Here is a 21212-nt window from a genome sequence, read left to right as displayed (position 1 = left end):
GGACTCAAATTTTAGCACTTCCCGTATCAGTTTCAACCTTCCACTGAATTCCTGCAAGATCCCACGAGATCTCCTTTATTGTCTAACCAGGAGGTGTTCAACATTTGACTTTTAAAAATGATTTAATGAGACAAACAAAAGGTTACACAGAAACCTCACAGAGGATGAAATACAACAACAAAAACAACATACCAAAGAACAGATTAATAAAAATAAAAGATCAAAACCAGGGGGGAATTATTAAAACAACAACAACAAAAAATTTTTTTCCAAAGTTAAACACATATTTCCCGTTTCAATCTCAAATTGCCACTAAATTCCCACGAGATCCCATGAGATGACATTGACATATCCTGTTTCACCGTGGACTTGAAAATTGGCATTTCCTGTTTGGGACTCCCTGAGTCACTCACCATGAGTGAGCTTCGTGCCGCTGCACATCACTTCACTCATATTATCTGCAATAAAAACCAAGAGAAATAGTTTTTCTTCATCTATTTCATGAAGATCATATTTTTTAAAGGGATTTGCTATCAGATAAAAATCTTTGTTCTTTTCCACCAGGGCTCTACCTTTCTAAATTCAAATGATTTTAACTTCAGATTTTTTTTTTTTTTTTTTTTTGGTAATATATTGTTATTTACATGTTCTGATGGTCAAGTGATATTTTAGATTTTTTTTTATATACAAATCATCAGGTAGGGCTCATGGTCAAGTGGTTGGTTCACTTGTTTCTGGGTTCCTGCTTCCACCCCTGCCCATTCTCCATCTAATGTGAGGTTGCATCAGGTGTACAATATGTGCCAAATTAAGGTGCATATGTACCTCAGATCTGCTGTGGTGACTCCAGGTAAAACAAGGGAGAAGCTGAAGGTAATTATTACTTACTTATATTTCTATTTTCTAATTTCATAGCCTTAAGAGTGTGCATATCATGAATGCTTGGTCTTGTTGGATTTGTGAGAATCTACTGAATCTACTGGTACCTTGTTTCCCATGTAACAATAAGAAATATACTCAAAACCTGGATTAATCTTTTTAGTCACACAGCACTACTATTATTCTGAACACTACTGTATGCCTCACATTCACCCCGATGTCATGGTGCTGCCATACAAAGCACTCACTACACACTGGGAGCAATAGCAATGAAGGTCCCCCAGTGTGGGTAGAGGGCACCCAGTGACCTTCTCTGGAGCTCTTTCCTGTTTGGCCCCATGCAGCTGGTTCACCACATCCAGAGGCAGTATGTGAGGATGCTCTCCATGGTAGAGCGGGGAAAAAGACACCAGACATCTCTGGTTGATGTTATTTTTCCTGAGGATTCTCAGAAAGTGGAGTCTTTGCTGTGCCTTCTTTACCAAGTGTGTGGTTGTTCCTGTTCCAGGTCAGTTTCTCCTCTATGTGGACTCCCAGGAAACAGAAGTCCCTGACCCTTTCCACACAGGTCCCCCCAATGATAAACAGGCTGAATATCTGTTTGGTTTCTCCTGAAGTCTATGATTAGCTCCTTGGCTTTGGATGTGTTCAGGAGCAGGTTATTTTCTCTACACCACACCGTCACCTGGTCCACCTCCTCCCGGTAGGCAGACTCATCTCCTCCAGTGATACAACCGACCACTGTTGTGTCATCCACATACTTAATGAAGGTGTTGCTGGTGTGGGTAGGGGTGTAGTCAGAGGTGTAGAGGGTGAAGAGCAGCAGGCTCAGCGCACAGTCTTGAGGGGAACCTGTGCTGAGTGTGAGAGCTGTGGATACGTGGGGGCCAATCCTGACTCTCTGATTCTGACAGACTTGCCAGATCATGGGATCATGTCCCACCATGTCCTTGCTGTGTGGAGTTTACATGTTCTCTCTGTTTGCAGTGCTCTGGGTTTCTCCCACTTCCAAAGACATAAGACGGGCATGTTTGGTGAAGCGGAAACTTTAAACTGACTGTAGGCATGTTTGTTTACATGTGGCTCTATGATAGACTGGTGACCTGGCCAGGGTGAACCCTGTGACTGCTGGGATAGACTACAGCAGTCTTCCCCCAGTGACCCCTAATTGGAGTAAGCGGGCATATTAAATTAATGAAGATTTAAGATGAAACACTAAACCTGATGTAGTCTCATGTTGAAGTGTAAGAGGAAGCCAGATTAAGCAAAGTCTCAGACTGACCAGGCCGCACATTGTGATCCAGAACTCACAGCAAATTACAAAGTACTCACCAGGAACATCTACTTAGATCTGTTCTTGGAGACTTTGGCTTGTCCTTTTTTTTCTGCTACAGCAGATCCAAGAAGAATCTTCATGTTGATTGGAAGAGCCATTCCTGACGCAGTTCCACATTACGGGATCTATTAGAAAAGAAACTGACCTTTTTATTTTTTTCAAAAACTATATGGATTTGAATCACGTGTGATTACATCAGACAACCTTGAACCCTCGTGCGCATGCATGAGTTTTTTCACGCCTGCCGGTTGCGTCATTCGCCTGTGGGCAGGCTTTGAGTGAGCACCGGTCCACCCCTCCCATCGGAATTCCTTTGTCTGACTTCTTCCTGAGAGGACTGCCGCTTTGCTTGATCAAATTTTTTCAGAAACTGTAAGGCACATCAAAGTGGACACCATTCAAGAAATTCAGACGGTTTTTCGGTGAAAATTTTAACGGCTGATGAGAGATTAAGGAGTGTTACTATCGTTTTAAGGACAGCCCACTGCGCCAGATGGCGCGCCGCGCCCGAGCCACCGTCGTCAGCCTGTTTCGAGCTGAAAACTTCCAAATTTAAGCCTCTGTTGACCCAGGATGTCGTGAGAGAACGGAGAAGTTTCAGAAGAGGTCGGGATCAGAAGTTATCCGGACATTCCACTGTTAAAGGAGATTTTGTAATGAAAGACGTGCGGACGGATTTGCGCATCAGCACGCAGCCGCTCATCGCGCAGCGCCACAGAAAAACACCTCCGTGTTGATAACCATTCGTAAGATTCAGGCGATTTTCGATGGCTTTCAGTCAAGTGAGTATCCGAGAAATTGTTTAACAGCTGGCATGTTCAAACTTGTCCTGTGAGGACTTCCACAGAGGTGTTTTGCTGTGGCTCCGCACCATGAGCGGGTGGGTGCCGACGCGCGAATCCTTCCACACGTCTTTCATTACAAATCTCCTTTAACAGTGGAATGTCCGGATAAACTGCTGATCCCGAGCTCTTCTGAAACTTCTCTGCTCTCTCACGGACGTCCTGGGTCACAGAGGCTTAAATTTGGAAGTTTTCAGCTCAAACAGGCTGACGACGGCGGCTCGGGCACGGTGCGCTGTCCGGCTCCATGGGCTGTCCTTAAAACGATAGTAACACTCCTTAATCTCTCATCAGCCATTAAAACTTTCACAGAAAACCGTCTGAATTTCTCGAATGGTGTCCACTGGATGTGCCTTACAGTTTCTGAAAAAATTTTGATCAAGCAAGCGCCAGTCTCTCAGGAAGTTCTCAGACAAAGGAATTCCGACGGGAGGGGTGGACCAGTGCTCATTCAAAGCCTGCCCACAGGCGAATGACGCAACCGACAGGCGTGAAAAAACTCACGCATGCGCACGAGGGTTCAAGGTTGGCTGATGTAATCGCACGTGATTCAAATCCATATAGTTTTTGAAAAAATAAAAAGGTCAGATACTTTTCTAATAGACCTCGTATATGGAGAATGGGCGAGGGTGGCCTTGAAGCAGGAATATTCTGCTCTGGAAACAAACACACTAACCACTTGGCCATCACACTGCCTTATATTGGCCTTAAAGGAACTCCAGATGAATTCAGAACGGTAAATGTCATTTGAGCCAAACTATTTCCTTCCTTGAACCAGTCCTTTCCATTCCCAGCTGGCTGTGCGGCTGAAGGCAGGGCCCCGGCTCGGGGAGGGACGTGTGGAGGTGCTGGTGGAAGGGAAGTGGGGCACCGTGTGTGACCACCTGTGGGACGTCACTGCAGCCAGTGTTGTCTGCAGGGAGTTGGGCTTTGGAACGGCCAAAGAGGCACTGACCAAGGCTCAGCTGGGACAAGGTAAGACAGGATATCAGACCACTTCAACCTAATCAGACCCTGTCAGACTTAACAGGTCTCAGCACACAAATAAACCCTGATAAGATGTTTCGAGTCTTCTTCCCATGACTACTTCCAGGACTATAAAGTGGACTCGTTTGATCACAAATGTGCTGAATGTGAGGCTTTGAAATCAGAACATCGGTCAGTCAGCAACCTCACATAGACACTAAACTGCCCAACAATAACAGATTTATAGAGAACTTTACCTTAGCAGGAATCCTGCAGTCAGATCCTTTTCCTCTTTATGGTCCTGTGTGTGACTGGCGTTCCTGCTCCTTACTTTATCAAGTCACAAAAGGGAAAGTTTTTGTGCCTTATTCAGGATTCAGCTGCAGGATTCCTCAAACAAAGCTCAGTGAAACTAGAAATCAGGTGGACTGCAGGAGCAAAGTGAAGGATCATGGGTAATGCCTTTCTCTTGAAGCCAGGGTTGGTCACACCATCAGTTATTTAAAGACAAATTATAGACTTCATTGGACTTCAGCCTGGACCTCACACAGACCACTTCAAGGGTTCCCACCCTTTTCCAAATTATTTTGGTCTTTGATAATGTGCAGCACAGCAGAAGCGCATCATGGATCCACGTACCAGAGCTACAACAGAAATCCACGTCACAGTGTTCAAGTTGGATCTTTTCATCCATCAGTTTATATCCAGTGCCGACATACTGAGTCGTGACAGCGAGTGATTTGACGCTCGAGCCACTGGATGCTGTGTTTACTGTGTTTATGTATGAAAACACCGCCGTCATACCAGCTGTTCTGCCACCCGACACGGTCAGTTTAGATCAAGAAAACACAGCTGACATTTTTTGTGTACTTTGACTTTTAAGTTGTGCTACAGTTTGTTATAATTTATTATTCTGCATGTGAACATTAAAACTTGGATCCAAAACAACATGAACCAAATTTTTTACAGTTTCAGTGGTCTGAGGGCTGTTTAACTAACGAGTCTTTAAGCTTAACGAGCATTTGAGTAGAGAATGCTGCTGCTTCACACACACACACGCGCGCACACACACACACGCGCAATAACTCATACACACACACACACACACACACACACACACAAGAACTCACACACACGCGCAATAACACACGTGCACGCAATAACTCACACGTGCAATAACACACACGCACGCAATAACACACACACACACACACACACACGCAATAACACACTAACACACGCGCACGCAATAACACACGCACGCAATAAAACACACACACGCAATAACACACACACACACGCGCACGCAATAACACACACGCACGCAATAACTCACACGTGCAATAACACACACGCGCAATAACACACGCACGCAATAACACACACACACACACACGCAATAACACACACTAACACACGCGCACGCAATAACACACACGCACGCAATAACACACACACACACACGCAATAACACACACACACACACGCGCACAGACAATAACACACACGCACGCAATAACACACATACACACACACACGCAATAACACACACACGCGCACGCAATAACACACGCGCACGCAATAACTCACCGTGCAATAACACACACAGCGCAATAACACACACGCACGCAATAACACACACACACACACGCAATAACACACACTAACACACGCGCACGCAATAACACACGCACGCAATAACACACACACACACACGCAATAACACACACACACGCGCACGCAATAACACACGCGCACGCAATAACACACACTAACACACGCGCACGCAATAACACACACTAACACACACACACGCAATAACACACACACACACACACGCAATAACACACACACACGCGCACGCAATAACACACACTAACACACGCGCACGCAATAACACACGCACGCAATAACACACACACGCAATAACACGCGCACACAATAACACACACGCACGCAATAACTCACAACGTGCAATAACACACACGCGCAATAACACACAACGCACAGCAATAACACACACACACACACGCAATAACACACACTAACACACGCGCACGCAATAACACACACGCACGCAATAACACACACGCAATAACACACACTAACCCACCGCTCACGCAAACACACACGCACGCAATAACACACACACACACGCAATAACACACACACACAACGCAATAACTCACACACGCATAACTCACACGCAGTCGCACACACACAGTCACTCATACGCACACAAACACACATACACACAGAGGTAACTCATACACACAGAGGTAACTCATACACACACACACACACACACACAGTAACTCATACACACACACATTTTCCAAGATGGTGGCACCACGTGTGACAGGTATTGTAGCAGCTCTCTTCATGTATGCACTGCTCACAGGTATCTCTTACGATATCGACACTGGACAAATTTTAAAAGGACATTATCTAAACAGCAGTTTAAATCTATGCAGTGAAATATAAACTCAAAAAAAAAAACAAGTAAATAAACATCTTGGTTTTGGGAGATATGTTTTAGCCACCACCTTTATTCAATCACATCTTGGCAGTCATTCACAAAGGTGCGCTGGGACCCACGCCTAAGTCACAGGAGTGCAACGCATTTCTGGTCGTAATGTTCCTCCTACTATCTAGGACATACATCAGTGTCCTGGTCCATCCCATCGCACTGATGTAGCATCTGGCCTGATTGAGCATGAGACCTGGCATGGCATGGCTACCTGTGTGGCCTGTTGCAGTGGACCAACAGCTCCTGCAATCCGAACAAGTTTGATTAGGCTTTTCTAACCAGTGTCAACTCAGACTATCAGCGGACCGGCGGTTCCAGACGGGGTCGTACTGAAGGTTAACAGCTCAGGAGTCCATGGGCCGCCTCCTCCAGTGGTGCTTTTCGGGGAGCTAATGCCACCAATGGTGTTAGCAGGGGAGCTAACGCCACCAGTGGCCCATGGTGACATCACGCCTACGGCGAACAGCCCAGCAGCCGCGGGGTCTCCACCTTTTCCTGCGGTGTTAGCAGGAGAGCGAACGCCGCCAGCGGCCCGTGATGGGGTCACGCCTACAGCTAATGGCCCAGCAGACCGAGACCTCTATCTTTATCAATGTGTTAGCAGGAGAGCTAACGCCACCTGCGGCTCACGACGGGGTCGAGCCTATGGCTGATAGCCTAGCAGATGCAAGATCTCCATTTTTTCTGATGGGGTTAGCAGAGGAGCTAATGCCACCAGCGGAGGCGTCCGCCCTGGCAGAGGGATGACCTGTGGGCTCCAGTAGCGCCAGTCATCAATCACCACCTACGTGGCTAAAGCCCATCAGTCAGAGTCGCGCCATGGACCAAGTGGGTCCAGTGGTCAACTCATGTCCAAATCTCCAAATCAAGCAATTATTACACTGCATCCAGAAAAACTGTAAGATTGGGAATTCACCAACTGCTGGATTCTAACATTGCAATGCAGAAACAACAGATGTATAAAATATTTCAAACTGTGAATCATGCAAAGATATTGTAGGACCCAAGTCAAAACCTAAGGGGCTTCTGGGGGGGGCATCTTAACATCAGAAGTGCTGTCTGTAAATCAGAACAACTCCAGCTGCTCTTATCAGATGCCAATCCTGACTTTTTATGTCTGTCTGAAACTGCTAACTTCAACACCTTCTCCTGCTTGTTTACAGCACCGGGATATAAAATCTACAGAAATGAACAGACTAAGTGGCAGAGGAGGTGGCATCATGATCTATGTTAAGGAAAGCATTAATAGCACAGAAATTGCCTCACCAGTGATGGTCTGGAGTGTGTTGGGATGAACATAACATTATCTTCTGAAATGTCCTTCTTTGTAGTTGCTATATATAGACCGCCTACAGCTACAGATATTTTTTTTGAATCACTGGCAAATATTTTCAAATTGTACAGTGGTAAAGAGCTCATTCTAATAGGTGATTTCATTTTGGACTGGTCCAATAAAATGCGTTGGAGAAAACTTAAGGATATCACAAATAAATATCATATGATGCAATTAATGAACAACCAACAAGGATAACCAGTACCTCTCAAACTTTATTGGATTTAATTTTCACAACTAGGCCGGACCACATCACAAAAAACTTATAACCTCCTAAGAGGAAAGTCTGATCACAATCTCACGCTATTAGTACAAAAGCTATCAAAAATCTAGGCATAAGGTTACAAGATGCTCACAACAAAAAAGGACATCTTTTGTCCCCAAAGAACTAGGACACTTTTGGAAAACAAACTAAAGAACGTCCTGTGGAATAATATTGTTAGTTGGGAAAACACTGACCGATCATGTGCTGAATTTTTGTCTGAAATTAAACGAATAGTTCTTAAATACACTGTAATTCAACCATGTAAGACACATGTAAAAGCAAATATACCTTGGCTGAATGAAACATCTGGGCTCTTATGAGAAAAAGGGATTTAGCACATAAAATCTCTCTTAAAATGGGACATATTACAGATAGAATGAATTTTAAAAGCTTAAGGAATAAGGTTACAATGCAAATAAGGAAAGCAAAAACGGATTTTTACTTAGAAGTAATTAAGGCTGCGGAAAGAAATATTAAACAGTTGTGGAAAAGCACTGGGAACTATCAGGAAGAGGACAATCAAGGGACTGTAAATACTGAACTTGATGGCACAATTATATCTGATCATCTCACTATTGGAAATTATTTTAATCATTATTTTATTGAATCAGTTCAAATGATCAGTCAGAAGTTCCCACAAACAACATGTAAACATGCTTGCATGGACAACATGAATGAGTAAATTTTACTCCGACCAATGGCATAGAAGTGTACAAAGTCCTCACTTTCACTGTCTAGCTCACGGTGCCACGATATTCATGGACTTGATACCCTTTTCATAAAATACAAAGACAGTTTAACAGTGCCAATCACCAGACTTGTAAATCAATCTATAGCTGAAAACATATTTCCAAAGTTGTTAAAACAGCAATTGTCATTCCTATCCATAAAATAGGGGATAAACAAGACATTAACAACTACAGACCCATCAGTATTCTCCCAGTTGTGTCAAAGGCTCTTGAAAGGTTGTAGCTAAGCAACTCATTGAACCTCTCGAGGCTGAAGACCTGCTACATCCTATGCAGTTTGGGTTAAGGACAAACCACTCAACAGAAACAGCTTGCTGCCTCCTTGTCGAAAACATAAAAAACATCTGGATATGGAGGAGTAGTAGGCGGAAACCTTTTTAGATCTACGAAAAGCCTTTGACACAGTCAGTCATCCTTTTTTTTTTTTTCTAAAATTAGCTAATTTCAAATTCTGATACAAGGTTAGGGTTAGGAGCGGGTTAGGGTGATAGGACTTCAGTGGGCATATTGTGAAGGGAACAGAGGTGATGAGGAAGTAATGGGTAGATATGGTATCAAGGATAGGAATGGGGAGGGACAGATGGTAGTTGATTTTGCAAAAAGGATGTAAATGGCTGTGGTGAATACCTACTTTAAGAAAAGGGAGGAGCACAGGGTACATATAAGAGTGGAGGAAGGTGCACACAGGTAGACTACATTCTTTATAGGAGATGCAAGCTAAAATAAATCACAGACTGTAAGGTGGTGGCAGGAGAGAGTGTCATTAGACAGCATAGGATGGTTGTTTGTAGGATGACTTTAGAGGTAAAGAAGAAGAAGAGAGTGAGAGCTCACAAAGGATCAGATGGTGGAAGCTGAAGGAGGAAGACTGTTGTGTGAAATTTAGCGAGCAGGTGAGAGAAGCACTGGTTGGAGGGGAAGCAGTTTTGGACAACTGGAAAAGTACTGCAGATGTGGTGAGGGAGACAGCTAGGACAGTACTGGGTATGACATCTGGACAGTGGAAGGAAGACAAGGAGACTTGGTGGTGGAATGAAGAGGTCCAGGAAGCATAAGGAGAAAGAGGTTGGCGAAAACGTTTTGGACAGTCGGAGAGATGAAGAAAGTAGACAGGAGTACAAGGAGATGCAGCGTAAGGTGAAAAGAGAAGTGGCAAAAGCAAAGGAAAAGGCATATTGCGAGCTGTACAAGAAGTTGAATAGTAAGGAGGAGAAAAGGACTTGTACCAATTGGCCAGACAAAGGGACAGAGCTGGAAAGGATGTGCAGCAGGTTAGAGTGGTAAAAGATGCACATGGTAATGTGCTGACAAATGAGGAGTGTGTGCTGAGAAGGTGGAGGGAATATTTTGAAGAGTTGATGAATAAAGAAATGAGCGAGAGAAAAGGTTGGCTGATGTGGTGAGAGAAAATCAGGAAGTACAAGAGATTAGTAAGGAAGAAGTGAGGGCTGCTATGAAGAGGATGAAGATTGCAAAGGCAGTTGGTCCAGATGACATTCCAGTGGAGGCATGGAAATGTCTAGGAGAGATGGCAGTAGAGTTTCTAACCAGATTGTTTAATAAAATCTTGGAAAGTGAGAGGATGCCTGAGGAGTGGAGACGAAGTGTGCTGGTTCCTATTTTCAAGAACAAGGGTGATGTGCAGAGCTGCAGTAACTACAGAGGCATAAAGTTGATCATCCACAGCATGAAGTTGTGGGAAAGAGTAGTAGAAGCTAGGCTTAGAAAACAGGTGAGATCTGTGAGCAGCAATATGGTTTCATGCCGAGAAAGAGCACTACAGATGCAATGTTGCTCTGAGAATACTGTTGGAAAAGTACAGAGAAGGACAGAAAGAGTTACATTGTGGTTTGTGGACTTAGAAAAAGCTTATGATAGGGTGCCAAGAGAAGAGCTGTGGTATTGTATGAGGAAGTCTGGAGTGGCAGAGAAGTATGTTAGAGTAGTGCAGGACATGTACAAGAATAGTGTGACAGTGGTGAGATGTGCAGGAGGAATGACAGACTCATTCAAGGTGGAGATGGGATTACACCAAGGATCAGCTCTGAGTCCTTTCTTGTTGCAGTGGTGATGGACAGGTTGACAGATGAGATCAGACAGGAGTCCCCATGGGCTATGATGTTGCAGATGACATTGTGATCTGTAGTGAGAGTAGAGAGCAAGTTGAGTCTAGTCTGGAGAAGTGGAGATATGCTTTGGACAGAAGGGGAATGAAAGTCAGTAGAAGCAAGACTGAGTACATGTGTGTGAATGAGAGGGAGCCCAGTGGAATAGTGCAGGTTACAAAGAGTAGAAGTAGTGAAAGTAGATGAGTTTAAATATTTGGGGTCAACTGTTCAAAGTAATGGAGAGTGTGGTAGAGAGGTGAAGAAGAGAGTGCAGGCAGGGTGGAGTGGGTGGAGAAAGGTGGCAGGAGTGATTTGTGACCGAAGAATATCACAAGAGTGAAGGAGAAAGTTTACAAGACAGTAGTGAGACCAGCTATGTTGGACGATTAGAGACGGTGGCACTAACAAAAAGACAGGAGGCGGAGCTGAAGATGTTGAGATTCTCTTTGGGAGTGACAAGAATGGACAAGATTAGGAATGAACATATCAGAGGGACAGCTCAGGTGGGACAATTTGGAGACAAAGTCAGAGAGGCGAGATTGAGATGGTTTGGACATGTGCAGAGGAGGGACCCAGGGTATATAGGGAGAAGGATGCTGAGGATGGAGCCACCAGGCAGGAGGAGAAGAGGGAGACCAAAGAGGAGGTTCATGGATGTGCTGAGGGAGGACATGCAGGTGGTTGTGTGACAGAGGAAGATACGGAGGACAGGGTGAGATGGAAACGATTGATCTGCTGTGGCGCCCCCTAACGGGAACAGCTGAAAGACAAGAAGAAGCTGAATTTCAAATTCTCTGTGAATACACTAGCCTGGTTAAAATCCTATCTGTGAGATCGTTCTCAATGTGTTCGTAATGATACTACATCCTCTATCTTAGGCCGCTGATAGTGGGCTGCCACAAGGGTCCAATTTGGGCCCTCTACTCTTCTCCCTATATGTAAACGACTTGCCATCTGTGATGCATGAGGATATTTACATTCAAATGTACGCAGATGACACAGTCGTTTATACTTGGAGGAGAGAAGTTGAGCAGGTAGCTTCTAAACTGAATGAGGCCATGGGTAAAGTGGCAGCATGGCTACGAGAGTCAAATTAACTCTAAATATAAAGAAAACATCTACCATGTATTTTTACAAACAACCAAACAGTGTAACTTTCCAAATGTGTATGTAAATGGGGAACACATTGAAAATGTAAGAGAATACAAATACTTAGGCGTTATCCTGGACCCTTCGCTTACCTTTAAAAACATGTAAAACAAATGTGTCAGAGATTTAAATCTAGTGTAGCAACTTTTAAATGTATCAGGAACTCTCTAACTGTGGAAGCAGCAAAAATTTATTTAAATACAATGATCATGTCCAGATTCTATTATTGTATCACATGCTGGTCACAAGGAAATAAAACCACCTTGAAGTCGTTAGAATCCATTTACAAACAAGCCTTAAAATTCTTGGACCAGAGAACAAGGCAGCACCATCATGGCCACGTTCTGGAAAAAACACAGATTGTTGAATTTTGAAAACATTCAAAGAATGGCTAGAATCCGATTAGTACATTGAATTATACATAATTTGGCACCTGCTCCTCTTCAGAACTTTGTCCAGTTAACATCTCAAGTGACAATAGAAGTACACGTTCCATCACTAGGGGGCAGTGTGCTGTTCCAAGATGTAAAACAATTTTTGCACAGACAGCTTTTTCATATAGAGCGATTAAAGAATGGAACAATCTACCCACTGTACTAAAAAGAAAAAAAAATTATTTTATTTTCACCAGTGAATTAAAAAAAGTGGCTGCTGAATGATCAGATCTGCCAGCATTGACTGTTTTTTTGTAAGAATCTGTTTAGTATTAATTTCATGTTTTCTTAGATACCGTTTTTTCTTTCTTTTTCTGTGTGTGTAATTGTCTAATGTTAACCCCATGTTTTTTTAGACTTAAATGTGCAACAGTACAGTCTTTAGGGGGCATGGATTTATTGACTGTGACCGGCTGATAGACCTGATGACATGGGACCTGTGAGAGGGATTTATTGTGGGAGAGCAATTTGAGAACTTGAGTTTTAGAATATTGTGCTAATATACTGGAATTTATCAACACACACACACACACAGGCACGCACAGAGTCACTCATACACACACACACACAGGCACGCACAGAGTCACTCATACGCACACACCACATACGCACACACCACATACGCACACAGAGTCACTCATACACACACACACACAGTCACTCATACACACACACACACAGAGTCACTCATACACACACACACGCACAGTCACTCATACACACACACACACACAGAGTCACTCATACACACACACACACACAGAGTCACTCATACACACACACGCACAGTCACTCATACACACACACACGCACAGAGTCACTCATACACACACACACACACACAGAGTCACTCATACACACACACACACACAGTCACTCATACACACACACCACAGAGTCACTCATACACACACACACACAGTCACTCATACACACACACACACAGAGTCACATACACACACACACACACAGTCACTCATACACACACACACACAGAGTCACTCATACACACACACACACAGTCACTCATACACACACACACACAGAGTCACTCATACACACACACACACAGTCACTCATACACACACACACAGAGTCACTCATACACACACACACACAGAGTCACTCATACACACACACACACAGTCACTCATACACACACACACACAGAGTCACTCATACACACACACACACACAGTCACTCATACACACACACACACAGGCACGCACAGAGTCACTCATACACACACACACACACACAGGCACGCACAGAGTCACTCATACACCACACACACAGGCACGCACAGAGTCACTCATACACACCACACCACATACGCACACAGAGTCACTCATACGCACACACCACATACGCACACACCACATACGCACACAGAGTCACTCATACACACACACACACAGTCACTCATACACACACACACACAGAGTCACTCATACACACACACACGCACACACTCATACACACACACACACACACGCACAGAGTCACTCATACACACACACACACACACAGAGTCACTCATACACACACACACGCACAGTCACTCATACACACACACACACACCACGCACACACTCATACAACACACACACACACACACAGTACCTACATACATTCATACACACACACACACACAGTACCTACATACATTCATACACACACACACAACACACAGAGGTCACACACACACACACACACACGACGCACAGTCACTCATACACACACACACGCACAGTCACTCCATACACACACACACACACACACGCACAGAGTCACTCATACACACACACACGCACAGTCACTCATACACACACACACGCACAGAGTCACTCATACACACACACACGCACAGAGTCACTCATACACACACACACACACAGAGTCACTCATACACACACACACACACACACAGTCACTCATACACACACACACACAGGCACGCACAGAGTCACTCATACACACACACCACATACGCACACAGAGTCACTCATACGCACACACCACATACGCACACACCACAATACAACGCACACAGAGTCCTCATACACACACACACACAGGTCACTCATACACACCACACACACCGAGTCACTCATACACACCACACAACGCACAGTCACTCATACACACACACACACACACGCACAGAGTCACTCATACACACACACACAGAGTCACTCATACACACACACACACACAGTCACTATACACACACACACACAGTCACTCATACACACACCACACACAGTCACTCATACACACACACACACAGGCACGCACAGAGTCACTCATACCACACACACACACAGGCACGCACAGAGTCACTCATACACACACACACAGGCACGCACAGAGTCACTCATACACACACGCACAGAGTCACTCATACGCACACACCACATACGCACACACCACATACGCACACAGAGTCACTCATACACACACGCACAGAGTCACTCATACACACACGCACAGAGTCACTCATACGCACACACACAGAGTCACTCATACACACACGCACAGAGTCACTCATACGCACACACACACAGAGTCACTCATACACACACACACAGAGTCACTCATACACACACGCACAGAGTCACTCATACGCACACACACAGAGTCACTCATACACACACGCACAGAGTCACTCATACGCACCCACCACATACGCACCACAGAGTCACTCATACGCACACACCCCATACGCACACAGAGTCACTCATACGCACACAGAGTCACTCATACGCACACACACAGAGTCACTCATACACACACGCACAGAGTCACTCATACGCACACACCACATACGCACACAGAGTCACTCATACGCACACACCACATACGCACACAGAGTCACTCATACGCACACACCACATACGCACACACCACATACGCACACAGAGTCACTCATACGCACACAGAGTCACTCATACGCACACACACAGAGTCACTCATACACACACGCACAGAGTCACTCATACGCACACACCACACACGCACAGAGTCACTCATACGCACACGCACAGAGTCACTCATACGCACACACCACATACCCACACAGAGTCACCTCATACGCACACACCACATACGCACAGAGTCACTCATACGCACACACCACACACGCACAGAGTCACTCATACGCAACACGCACAGAGTCACTCATACACACACACCACATACGCACACAGAGTCACTCATACGCACACACCACATACGCACACACCACATACGCACACAGAGTCACTCCTACGCACCACCACCACATACGCACCACACCAATACGCACACAGAGTCACTCATACGCACACAGTCACTCATACGCACACACACAGAGTCACTCATACACACACGCACAGAGTCACTCATACGCACACACCACACACGCACAGAGTCACTCATACGCACACGCACAGAGTCACTCATACGCACACACCACATACGCACACAGAGTCACTCATACGCACACACCACATACGCACACACCACATACGCACACAGAGTCACCCATACGCACACACACAATTTAAATTCAATTTAATTACATTTGTTTTCATTTATATAGCACCAAATCACAACAAAGTTGCCTCAAGGTGCTTCACACAAGTAAGGTCTAACCTTACTAACCCCAAGAGCAAGAACACAGGTGACAGTGGTAAGAAAAAACTCCTGATGATTTGAGTAAGAAATCTTAAGCAGACCAGACTCAAAGAGGGGGCAGAAAGACGACAAAATAAGGTATAATTTGTCAGCATTAAGCAACAAGAAAAACAAGAAATACTAAGGTGATCGCCGACCACTAGCCCTAAGCTTCACTAAAAGACCCAGACTTTAGATAAAGTTGAGGCCGCGGCACACTCTGTTTACTAATAAAATTAATTTAAAAGAGTAGGAAGTATAGTAGGGCTGCCACGACTCATCGAGAAGTCACGACTACATAGACTATTGAAACCATTGACAACTAATTTAGTAGTCGATGAGTCATTTGCTTTGAACCTTGAACCAATGAAGCAGTGCTTCGATCCACTGCTTCGTTGGATCTTTGCTTCGCTCCTCTTTAGAAGTGGCAACTCCGCTTCTTAACCTCTCTCAAAGCCATTAAAATATGTCAATCGTGAGTAATTTTTGTGTGGATTAAAGTGACTAACTGGGACTCCTGTCTTGTGAGAAAGAAACAAGAATCATCCTCCCTTCCGTTGCTCCAAACACTGCACCGCTCTCTGCTCAGTCGAGTCCGCTCATAATTAACTTCAAAGCGAATCACTGTTTAAATCAAATGACACCTCTTTCCAAACATAATACCGACAATAAACCTGCAATCGATCAAACTGTTTTTCCTCCCAAAATGAGACATCCTGGCTGACGTGCAGCAGCTCAAGACTGCGTGGCTGCAGACTCCAACAGCCAGCTGAGGTCAGCTCAGACGTATGGAGTGACAATCACACCATTAATGTCTGAAAGGAAATGCTTTTTGACAAAAACTACAGATTTTTTTCTATCTATGTCCAGAGATCAAGGATCCACCATGTAGAGTTTATTTATGTCCAGAGATCAAGGATCCAGTGACCAATTTCATATTTATTTACTTTAAGACTCAATAAAATGTTGTTGACATAGAAAACCTGTAAAGCCTACTTGTAGCACACAGAAACTTCATAAGCACTTCAAGGAATCAATAAGGGAATCAATAAGGAATCGGATTCATAAGTGGAATCAATAATGGTATCAATAGATAAAATGCGATAAGCTGCAATTTACATATGATCCAACTCATGGACTAATCACAAAAATAATAGTTGACTAGTCGACTATCAAAACAGTCATTTGTGGCAGCTCTAAAGCATAGAAACATACAATGCCAGCTTGCTAGCCATACGAAAGGGAAAATAAGTGCGTCTTAAGTCTGGACTTGAACGTCTCTACAGAATCTGACTATTTTATTGGTGCATGGAGATCATTCCACAGAACAGGGGCATGATAAGAGAAAGCTCTGTGACCTGCAGGCTTCTTATTCACCCTAGGGACACAAAGAAGACCTACGCCATGAAAACACAGAGCCAGGTACATAGGGTTTAATTGGGTCAGCTAAATAGGGAGGTGCTAGTCCGTGAATAATTTTATGGTTTAATGGCAGTGTAATTTGGTCAAACTTTCTGCTTCCTGTTAAAAGCAAGGCAGCAGCATTTTGAACCAACTGGAGAGCCCTAATGCTGGACTGTGGTAAACCAGAAAATAGAACATGGCAGTAGTCCAATCTAGAAGAAACAAATGCATGAATCAAGGTCTCAGAATCAGCCATAGACAGGATGGGATGAATCTTCGCTATATTTCGCAGGTGGAAGAAAGCAGTCCTTGTAATATTTCTAATGTGGAGGCCAAAGGACAACGTAGGATCAAAAATTACCCCAAGGTTCCTCACTTTGTCAGTGTGATGTATGACACGCGAGCTTAGGCTAAGTGTTAACTGGTCAAATTGATGCCAATGTCTCACTGGACCAAGAACCATCATTCCAGTCTTATCAGAGTTTAAAAGTAGGAAGTTTCTAGACATCCAACGTCTCACTGCTGCAAGGCAATCTTCTAAGGATTTTATGTGAACGAGATTACCAGCAGTTATCAGCATGTATAACTGAATATCATCTGCATAGCAGTGAAAGGTAATCCCAAAACGCCGCAATTTGTGCCCAAGGGGTGCTATATAAAGGGAGAAAAGCAGGGGGCCTAAGACAGACCCCTGTGGAACCCCAAATTTCATGTCACTAAGGTTAGAGGTAGTGTTACTGTACAAAACAGTGAGAACGACTGGTCAAGTATGATGTCAGCCATGCAAGGGCACTCCCAGTAATCCCAAAATGATTTTCCAGCCTATCAAGTAGAATATGATGATCCACTGTATCAAATGCAGCACTGAGATCTAACAGCAACAGAACTGTGGTGGCGTCCGAATCCACTGTAAGCAGATCATTCACCACTTTAGTGAGTTCTGTGGAATGATATTTTCTAAAAGCAGACTGCAGTGGTTCAAAGAGATTATTCTCAGTAAGATAGTCTACGAGCTGACGTGACACCACTTTTTCCAGAATTTTAGAACAAAATGATAGATTTGATATCGGCCAGTAGTTTTTCAATACACTAGGGTCAAGATTAGGTTTCTTAAGTAATGGTTTAATCATTGCAGATTTGAAACATTTAGGAACAGATCCAGAAGTTAAAGAAATATTAATAATTTCCAGCACAGTCGGCCCAAGAGTGGACCACAGGTCCTTAAACAGTTTTGTTGGTATAGGATCAAATAAACAGGTTGTGCTTTTTGTAGACATTATGAGTTTTGTCAGCATGCCTAGTGAGATACTATCAAATTCTGTAAATCTAGGTAATACCTCAGTAGTGGCGCCCACCTCAATATCAGGGTGTAGTGGCTGGGTTAAGGCATGCTGGGATATGTTTACCTAAATGTCTTCTATTTTCTTCCCAAAGTAATGCAGGAAATCTTGTGCTGTAAAAGGAGAGCGAAACTACCGGTGGTTTGTCCATGAATAGTGTTGCCACCATGTCGAGCAAGAACTTATGCTTGTTTTGTGTAATCAATCAGAGTAATAGGTCCACTTTGTAGCCATAATGCATGCTTATAGTCTACAGATAGCATCATGCCATGCAAGGTGGATACTTCTAATTTTGAACGACGCCATTTCCGTTCTAGACCTCTTGCTTTATGCTTGAGGTCACGCAGGTAATCACTGAACCAAGGTGATTGTGATTTGGGGGAGCGCGGTTTTACTATCCACAAGTCTGTCTACTGACTGGGTATTTGTCAAATGTGAAGCTAAGGCATCAGGCAGTCTAGCTTCAAGTTCAGTCTTAGTTGAGGAGTTGATTCATCGTCGTAGTGATATATAAGGTTGTTGTTCCACTAAACACGGCAGCGAAACTGTAAACTTAATAAGTGAGTGATCAATCAATCAATCAATAAATCAATTTTTTTATATAGCGCCAAATCACAACAAACAGTTGCCCCAAGGCGCTTTATATTGTAAGGCAAGGCCATACAATAATTATGTAAAACCCCAACGGTCAAAACGACCCCCTGTGAGCAAGCACTTGGCTACAGTGGGAAGGAAAAACTCCCTTTTAACAGGAAGAAACATCTGTGATCAGAGACCACAGATGTAAGAGGCATGATGTCAATATTCGTGACAGCAATACCACATGGGAGAATCAGATCCAGGGTATTTCCACTAATGTACGTCGAATCCCGAATGCATTGCCGAAATCCTAATGCATCTACAATTTCCATAAATGATTTGCAGAGGGGATCAGAAGGCTTATTTATATGAACGTTAAAGTCACCAATGATCAGAATGTTATCTGTTATCTAAAGTTAGAGATGAACGCACCCAATTCATCTAAGAATTCAGAATGTGGGCTAGGAGGCCTATATACAGTGACAAAGTAATACGACTGATTTTTATTCTTCTGACCTTGGCAATGCGTAATATCGTGAGCAGAGCGGAGACTCAGATGCTCAAACGAGTTATATTTGTGACCCCCAACAGCTAATAAGCTAAACCTAGAGTTATAAATAAGAGCATCACCCCCGCCTTGCTTCGCATCACGAGGGATGTCACTAAATGTACAGTATATGCTGGTGGGCAGACCTCATTCAAGGGGAGGACAGCTGTAGGTTTAAGCCAGGTTTCACATAACCCAATCATATCTAAGTTATGATCAATAATTAGATCTTTGATCAACAATGATTTTGAGGAGAGTGATCTTATGTGAGACCCAGACTAAGGACCTCAGTGGGGTAAACAGTTGAACTGTTTGGGTTTGGGGTGGTTCCAGAGGAGCATATATAAGATGGCTAGAAGTAGGTTTAGGTTTCCACATTCCACGTGTGTTGTAGGTAGCAGACACGAAATCTTTGCTATTGCTGGAACAACCACTGGCCATCCTCAATTTCAACATCATCTAATATAGTATGGTATTAAGTTTGGAAAGCATATCCCTCTATGATTTAGACATCCAGCTTTTCACTGATGCAGGCAATCTTCTAAGGATTTTATCTGTATGAGATTATCAGCAGTTATCGGCATGTATAACTGGTATCATCAGCATAGCAATGAAAGGTAATCCCAAAACCCTGCAATATGTGCCCGTGGGGTGCTATATAAAGGGACAAAAGCAGGGGACCTAAGACAGTCCCCTGTGGGACCCCATATCTCACGTCACCAAGGTTAGATGTAGTGTTGTTTATACAAGACACAAACACAAGAATGACTGGTTAGGTATGATGTCAACATGCAAGGACATTCCCAATAATCCCAAAACTGATTCTCCAGCCTATCGAGTAGAATAGAGCTGTCTCTGTGGAATGATATGTTCTAAATGCAGACTGCAGTGGCTCAGAGATTATTTCCCAGTAAGGTGGTCCATGAGCTGCTGTGAAACCACTTTTTCTAGAATTTTAGAGCAAAATGATAGATTTTGATATCGGCCGATAGTTTTTCAATACACTAGGGTCCAGATTCGCTTTAAGTAATTCGATAAGTAATGGTTTAACCATTCCAGCTTAATTTATAAAGCACCTTAAGACACCAGCGCT

General features: G+C 43.9%; 1 protein-coding gene across 1 annotated transcript in view; it reads left to right on the top strand.

The window, feature by feature from the left end:
• Positions 1-21212, top strand: part of LOC117526428 (lysyl oxidase homolog 4-like) — a 98812-nt gene that overhangs the window by 50026 nt on the left and 27574 nt on the right. Inside the window, exon 7 of the mRNA XM_034188502.1 lies at positions 3852-4032. Coding sequence (XP_034044393.1) covers positions 3852-4032 — 181 coding nt within the window. The remainder of the gene's footprint in view (positions 1-3851; positions 4033-21212) is intronic.

Source organism: Thalassophryne amazonica, chromosome 15 (genome assembly GCF_902500255.1).
Source record: "Thalassophryne amazonica chromosome 15, fThaAma1.1, whole genome shotgun sequence".
NCBI lineage: Eukaryota > Metazoa > Chordata > Actinopteri > Batrachoidiformes > Batrachoididae > Thalassophryne > Thalassophryne amazonica.
This window is presented reverse-complemented; position numbering and strand designations above follow the sequence as displayed.